Below are 7,654 nucleotides of genomic sequence, written 5' to 3'. Positions count from 1 at the left end.
AGATAAAAATTATGAAATAGTATAAGAAATATTTTAAAATTATATCAAAGTAAATATTTTTATGTATAAAATAAAATTTTAAAATTACATATATAATGTCGGGTTGATTTGGTCTCGGGTTTTTTTTTTAGTTAAAACCAAACCAACACAAATATAGTCGGATTTTTTTTTTCCAATACCAAACCAAGTCAAACCATACCACTAGTCGAATTTTTTTTCCGATTTGACTCGATTTGCGGTTTGGTTCGGTTTTGTACATCCCTACTAAGAATGAATAGTTAAGAGGCGAAAGGAATGAATCGCCAACGCTATCCTTCAATTGCACATGAAGTCTAAATTAACAGAGCTATAGAAATTCCACAACCAGGTAAAAGTAGTCATCCCATTAAACTACTTGGAATTCTCTAAATTAACATTTAGGTTAATACAAAAATGTTAACGGAGATGTTTTCCTAGAGTGAGAACCATAAATTTGCCCAAATTTTAGAGTAACGATCTTACATTTCAGTAGGCGTTTGGAAAAATTAAAAATATGATGATTGAAAGTTGAAAAAGAAAAAGATTACTTGAAAGACCAAAAGTGCATATAAGCAATTAAGCATACCCAAACAATTTTATGAGCTATTACAAACATGGGGATGAAATAAATCAACAGAATAATAGCATGCCTTGGTCTAGAAACTTACAGAACTGAGGGAAAAGCACAAATAACTCAAATTCACTCCTACATAATCACCAAAATCTTTCAGCCCTAAATTGGATTTTACACTGAAGAAATTAGCAGACAAAAACACAAACCACTTTGATATGATCTTTACTTGCAACCACAAGCTCTTCGATAAACACTAAACATTCACAACTACTAAGAGTACCTATTCATACCATTTACAAAATACTTGAAGGGTATGAGTTAGCCTGAGACATTTACATGTTTGGGAAGCACATACAAGATCACCAAACATGGCATACCACCAGTCACGATCAGTCGTTAGCTTGAAAATTACTGTAGGAAGTTCTGGATGTTTGAAATGAAGAAACAAACAGCAAATTAGAGGCTCAACCACTACTCTTCTCACATCTGGCAATCTCACTACTTCCTTGTTGCCCTAGTTCTTCGGGATCGGCCATCAGGCTTCCCATTTTTATCCGATTGCAAGCTGTCATTGTTCCCCACCTTCCTACCACTTTCCCCAGAGAGAGTCTCCTGCAGAAGAAGTATACTTTTATGATTCGTGTAGAACAAAACATGAAAAAACAAAGTATATTGGGGTGACAAGGGAGGGGGGTGTTGGTAATTCAACCGCAAAAACCGACACAATTAGGATAGCATCTTCAATCCAAAGAACGCAGAGTTCTTTATCATACTTCCCTCCCAATTTAAGTGGACCTAATTTAACTGCGTGCATGCAAGTGAGAGTTTTATGGTGCTTAAATATGTGAGAAGTAGGGAAAAACTAAAATTTGTGAAAGATTTCGAACTTTCTTGGTGAGAAAATGAGCCCCACAATAACATCATTACAGTTGGATATTAAAAAGGTATTGGATATCATAGGAAAAGTTTCCTTTCTATGAGAGAAATAAAAAGGCAGCAGCCTGGTACACAATGCATCCCCCATCTAACCAGGTTCCGGGGAAGGGCCGCACCCCAAGGGGTGTGCGGTAGACAGTGTACTTTTAGAAAGGAATGATAACACAAAATAGGCTGCACCTACTTTTAGTGCATTCGACAAAATAAGTCTTGCCCTCTCAAGCCCCAAAGAAACTCCCTACCCTTCAGATTATATATTGAGACTCGATAAATGTGGAGGAGACCTGTTATCTAGGAGGGTTCCCAATTGAAATCTATCATTGCATCCCATGTACACTGACAATGAGGATACATGCAGAAAATAAATGCAGCTGTTGATAAATAAAATATTCCATAAATAAACGAGGAAAATATTCCATAAATAAAATTACAAAAGTTGATAATTTTAAATCATCATGAAGCTGTCGCAACACTTGCATAGCTTGAACACATAACTTTAAAGAGAATAGAGCTTACCGGACTTCCTTCCGTGACTTTTCTCACACCGATTTCTGTCACTTCATGAACTGTAACAATTTTATCAATATACACAGTGGTTTCCTCTGCAGCAATGGGAGTATGGTTAGGTAGTACTTCCAGGTGTTCAACATCTGGTGCATCTGGTGATGATGATAATGTACTAGAAAGAACCAGAAAATAAATGAAGTCAACAAACCAATATTCAAGTTCTACTTAATGACATATAGAAGGGCAAGTGAGATAACAGAAAAATGTGTGCTACTTGACAAGTCATTTATAAGAACAGACAAATACCCGGAGGCACCATTCTCGGTCAATTGAGATATAAAATCCCCATCTTCCCTCCGCCTTTTGTTACTTGGTGTACGGTCAAGCAACGTATCAGCACATCTCTTAAGCCACGAGAATGGAGTAGAGAGAGTAGAAGATGAATTTCCGTTCTCTTTCATGATTGAAGGAGTATCTTTTCTAACACCATTATTACCATTCCCATCCAGACCAGATCCCAGAACTGAGGCATGCTGCAATAATCTTTTTGCAGAAGATTTAAGTTCATTGGATGGTATACCAGAATGTAACTTTTTGGGTGTGGCAATACGATCTGGTATAATCTTAACATCCTCCAATTTCTTCAACTGCTCAATCTGAGCAAGAATCTCCTTCCTATCAGCATGAAGTAATTCCCTTTGTTTCTCTAATTTCAGCCTTTGCACCTTAAGTTCTTCAATAGCATTATTTAGCTCTGCCCACTCCTTATCCCTTCTCTCACGATCCAAATTGATCTCTTTTCTCTCAGCTTCTAGTTTGTTCAACTCCAAGCCAACATGTTCCAATTCCTTTTCCACAGTCTCCCTGAGAGATGCAATATCCTGAAGTTCTCTTTTCTTATGCTCCTCAAAGGCCTTCTCCTTTTCCTTAAGATCAGTTTCTATTTCTTCACGCCTTTTTTCAATGCGGTTCTCTAGCTCCATTTTCTGCATCTCAACATCCAGCAAAAAGTTTTCGCGTTCTTTCTGAATTTTGTTAAACCATTCTGCACGTTCACTCTCAATCTCATACATGAAGGTTTCACGATCACGAGAAAGTGACTCCAGATTTTGCTTATATTCTTCTTGAATTGCATTTTTCTCTGCTTTCAGGCTGTCACGGCTATCCTTAAGAAGCTTAGAAATGGCCAATTTCTCTTCAGCCACACGTTCAGCTTCCTTCTGCAACTCTTCTCTTTTCTCATCAATTACCTCCCATTCAGTCTCAAATTTAGCTTTCTCAGCTTTCAACCGATCAGCCTCCTTTTCAACTTCCTCCTTCTCCGCTCTAATCATATCAATCTCTAGCTTTAGCCTTGTTTCCAGAATCAGCAATTCTTGAGTTTCATTTTTCATAGCCTCCACTTTTTCTTCCTCATGGTCGACGCATTTTCTTTTTTCATCCAGCATTTTCAGAGACTTCTCAAGATCATTTCTCATTTTGCTGATCCCTTCCCTTTCTTGCTGCAGAACTGTTCTATGCAACTCTATCTCTTTTTCAGCAGCTTGGAGGTTTCTTTCTTTTTCCTCAATAACATGTACCTTGTCTTCCAACTCTTTCTCCTTCTCAGCTAGGGTTCTTGACTGCCTCTCCAAATCATATTCCTTGTCAGTAATTAGGTCCTCCCGAGACTTAATATCCATATCTTTCAACTCCCAAGCCCGCCTCTTGGTTTGGATCTCATCTTCCACCAATTTCCGTTTTGTTTCCAACTCTGCCTCGATAGATAATATCTTAGTTACCAATGTGGCCTCCTGATTAACCATAACCTGCTTACTGCCATCCTGCATGGTTCACCATAGTAAGAAGATAAAGGGATCTAAAAGTAAAGAATAAAATCATAGTTCTCTTTTGTGCCAAAACTTACAATCTCCTTGCTTTGCATTTTCCCCTGTAATAGCAGTAGCTCTTCCTCTTTCTCGTTAAGTTTGTGTTCCCTTTTGATTATGCCCTATGATATATACAGCAATTGCTTAAATGAATTCCTCAATATCTTTCATCATAAAAAAATCATATGCATAATAAGCACAGCTTATGAAACAAAGAAAGAAAGAGGCTCACTTCTTCTCTTGCTGATAGAGACTTCAGTTTCACCTCCAGATTGCGTTTTTCCTCATTCAGGGATTTGATGTCATTCTCCAAGTTTGATTTTTCATCTTCTAAGTCTTTCTCACGTCTGTTCAGTTCTTGAGATCTGCTAAATATAAATTCTTCTCTCTTATTGAGCAAAGCCTGAGCATCAAGTAACTCTTCTTGAGACCGCTGTAGAGTTTTCAGCCTTTCAGATAAAGATTGTCTCTCCAGTTGGATCTCTTTCTCTTTAGCTTCACAACTGACAGATCAAAAGAAAGCAACTTAATCATGTGCATGAGGATAGTAATATCACAAGTGGCTCCATAGAGGATATCTTCATTCTTACCTACACTACCTAAAGATATGATCATTCTTCAGTTAGTTGAGAGGAACAACAAAATTGATCCTTTGGTGTGGAAAATTCACATAATTACATATCTAAGTGTCAATAAACATGAATGCATAATCCCTCTTTTTAGGACAAGAAATGCTATTAGTAATAAAAATTAGCACCAAGTGGGTAAACAAAGTAACCATATCAAAAAAAAAAAAAAAAAAACACCCAAAATATCTATGAATTTCATTCCTTTAATTTAAGCGACTAATCAATGAAATCCAGCCAACAACAACAACATACCTATTGTAACCCCACAAGTGGGGTCTGGGGAGGGTCGGATGCACGCAGACCCTACCCCTATTTTTATGAAATCCAGACCACAGTTAGAATTATTTAAAACAGGCTTTCTATGCCAAAAGTACATATTCATGAACACCTAAATTATACAGAAGACAAAGGTAATTATTATCATTGAAAAACATCCATGATTTCCTTCTAACCAGACTGTCCAAAATTCATACTGCAGTAGATCCGGAAAATCTTACTTCAAGGAGGATAGAATCTTTTTTCTTTCCTGACAATCGTGAAATCCGCATTCTAATGTTCGAAATCTGAGAATAATAGACCCGTTCCTCTACCCATTTCCACTTAAAAACATACTTGATTGATAGCAGGATTCAAATCCGTGACGTGGGTCAACCACACATCCCGGATTGTACACCTTTGCCATGGAACCAAAGTCCTGACGAGCTCAAAGTGACTAGCATCTTAGTGGACAAGGTACAACACATGCAAGCATTTGAACCTGAATGGTCTTTTGACAACCTAACTACTAAGGAAACATGAGCTCATCACCCATCAAACTACACTACAAACAGAAAAACATCCTCGAAATAAACTATAAGTACATACTCTGACTTGAATAATAATGTCTGTCTCCTAAGATCATCTTCTCGTGACTCAACTTCACGTAATTTTCTTTCTGCGGTACGATGAAAGAGGCTGGCTTCTGCTTCCAAGGATTCTGCTTTACGCAACTTTTCCTCCACATCAGTGTACTTCTTTTGAGCATCCTCTATCATGCTTTGTGCTTCAGTCAATTTATTCTCAGAGGCAACTTTTGCTTCAGCACATTCTGCTCGCATCTCATGCAACGCTTTCTCAATCTGTTTACAGAACATGTCAGCAAGATAATGTAAGAAATTGGAAAAACAAATAAGCAGAGTAATCATACGTTTGCAACACATTCTTTCTCAATTCCAAGAGCTTTCTTCAGATTAGCTTCAAGTTTCTTAGCTTCAGCCATATCAGAAAGACGTGCAGCTTGTTCACGCTTGTACAAGAGTTCAGCTGACTCAGAAGCTGCTTTAAATTGCTCATTCTTGGAAACCCACTCTTTCCTTTCCAGGATGAGAAGCCCCATCTGATATTGATGGTCATACAACTACATCCAGAATAGACATGCAATCATGAACCAAGTTAGCAAATAAATAGAAAACATTCAGGTGCAATGAAGACAAAAATAGACAGTAGAAGCCTAACTTTTTAGGATTGGTCCATCTGTTCAGTCAAATTATATTTGAAGGGGCAAAGAGAACATTACAAGAAGGGAACTTGAGCAAATCAAACTATAGGTACATTTAATATGGAAGAAGATGGTTTACATAAACAATGTTATCCGTGAAAAATTATTTCATTTTCTACAATGTAAGGTAATGAAATACTTCCAGGAAAACATATTTTGCTATAACAAACACACCGCAACGCTAAAGCCGCATGACCAAAGAAACATCAGTCTTAAAAACTAAGTATTTTCCCTTTTGGCGTCTACAACTAAGAACAGAACTAAAAGAATGAGTGCATATGACAGTAAAATCGCCCCCCCCCCCTCCAAAAAAAAAAGAAAAAGGGAAGGTACATAATTAACCAATCAAAATGTAAATTAATGAGTCCCAAAGTGAACAAACCTCAGTTTCGAGTTTGGCTATATAGGCAATAAGAGCTGCTTTGTCTCTCCGTTTAATAGAGTCCTCATCAAATCCAGCTTCACGGAGCCGCTTCCATATGACTTCATCTGTCAAAGGGGTTTTCGAAACCCTACCTAAACCAGAAATAGGGGTCGGATTCACCGGAGTCAAAGCCAATCTCCCTGACCCAGGACTCGCCATTCTTGATTTCACCACACAACTGACAAGTTTACAAAACCAAAAATCCAAGATTTCACTATTTTCTTGAGAAATTGATCAATTTCTTGAGTTTTCTTGAGTTAATTATCCCTTCCCAAGAACAATGAAGGTATGCTATGCTGATGGTGGACTCCACTCGAAACTTTTTGTGCTTTCTTCTTTGCCTTTCTCTCTCTTTTCACTCACTCTTTGCTTTGTTGGCTCTGATTTTTTCTCTTTCTATATGTAAAAAAGTGGACTTGGCTGCTCCACCGTTTGACGAGTTGGAATCAATTTGAACTCTCTTGAAAATTGTACTGGGTTTATTTTAGCTTCAGTGATAAGCTAACCCCAGTTCAAACGACAGCGTTTTATGGTAATCTTTATACAGCTGAGTAGTTAAAAGGAAAAAGAAATCGTATTTTACCTTAATAAGCAGTTAATTTTGAAATTTAAAACTTTGATCGCTTTAGAATTTATTGGTTTGAGAAATGGAACCTTTAGCTGGCAACATCTCTAATTCAGATTAATGAGGGTAAATTTATCTTAATTTTATAATAATGAATTTTACCAATAAATATCTTTTTGGTAATTAAAAAATTCTTTACATTGTCTAATACTGTAAATTTAAGTCATTATCAAGTATATAAACTTCCATAAGGGATTATTAAAATCTAATACCCCAAAGTCAACCAAGTGAATGTGAGGTGATTAACGGAAGTGTGAATATTGCATCGATCTGCCTTTCTTTTTTTAACTTTTAATGATTTACTTTAACGGTAAAAGAAAAAAGATTGCAATTACCTTTTTACTTTTTCAAAAATCTTAACTGAAATTCAAATTCATTTAAACTGTAAAATTAAGAACTTACAACCCTATAATCTATAATCATTGTTAAAGAGAAAATATAATCAAATAAAAAGTTGCGGTTTCATTGAGAAAAAAATAAACACAATTACATTTAAGAGTAAATAGTGAAATTTATAATTACACCAAGATTATAGT

At 36.5% G+C, this 7,654-nt stretch overlaps 1 protein-coding gene across 2 annotated transcripts in view; it reads right to left on the bottom strand.

The window, feature by feature from the left end:
• Positions 1-720: 720 nt before the first annotated feature.
• The window catches only part of LOC125822252 (protein CROWDED NUCLEI 4), a 69,279-nt gene continuing 62,345 nt past the window's right edge, over positions 721-7,654 (bottom strand). The window contains exons 2-9 of one of the 2 annotated variants that reach the window (XM_049501632.1): positions 6,452-6,663; positions 5,719-5,928; positions 5,397-5,650; positions 4,136-4,406; positions 3,942-4,025; positions 2,342-3,858; positions 2,045-2,207; positions 721-1,204 (exon numbers count right to left, since the gene is read on the bottom strand). In XM_049501632.1, coding sequence (XP_049357589.1) covers positions 1,091-1,204; positions 2,045-2,207; positions 2,342-3,858; positions 3,942-4,025; positions 4,136-4,406; positions 5,397-5,650; positions 5,719-5,928; positions 6,452-6,652 — 2,814 coding nt within the window. In that variant the 5' untranslated portion in view covers positions 6,653-6,663 and the 3' untranslated portion in view covers positions 721-1,090. Of the gene's footprint in view, positions 1,205-2,044; positions 2,208-2,341; positions 3,859-3,941; positions 4,026-4,135; positions 4,407-5,396; positions 5,651-5,718; positions 5,929-6,451; positions 6,920-7,654 lie in introns of those variants that run through there. The other variant, XR_007442630.1, reaches the window with a different exon arrangement.

This window comes from Solanum verrucosum, unplaced genomic scaffold, assembly GCF_900185275.1.
Source record: "Solanum verrucosum unplaced genomic scaffold, falcon-dt-bn FXZP01000103.1, whole genome shotgun sequence".
Classification (NCBI taxonomy): domain Eukaryota; kingdom Viridiplantae; phylum Streptophyta; class Magnoliopsida; order Solanales; family Solanaceae; genus Solanum; species Solanum verrucosum.
Note: the sequence above shows the minus strand (reverse complement) of the source record. Positions and strands in the feature narration are given on the sequence as shown.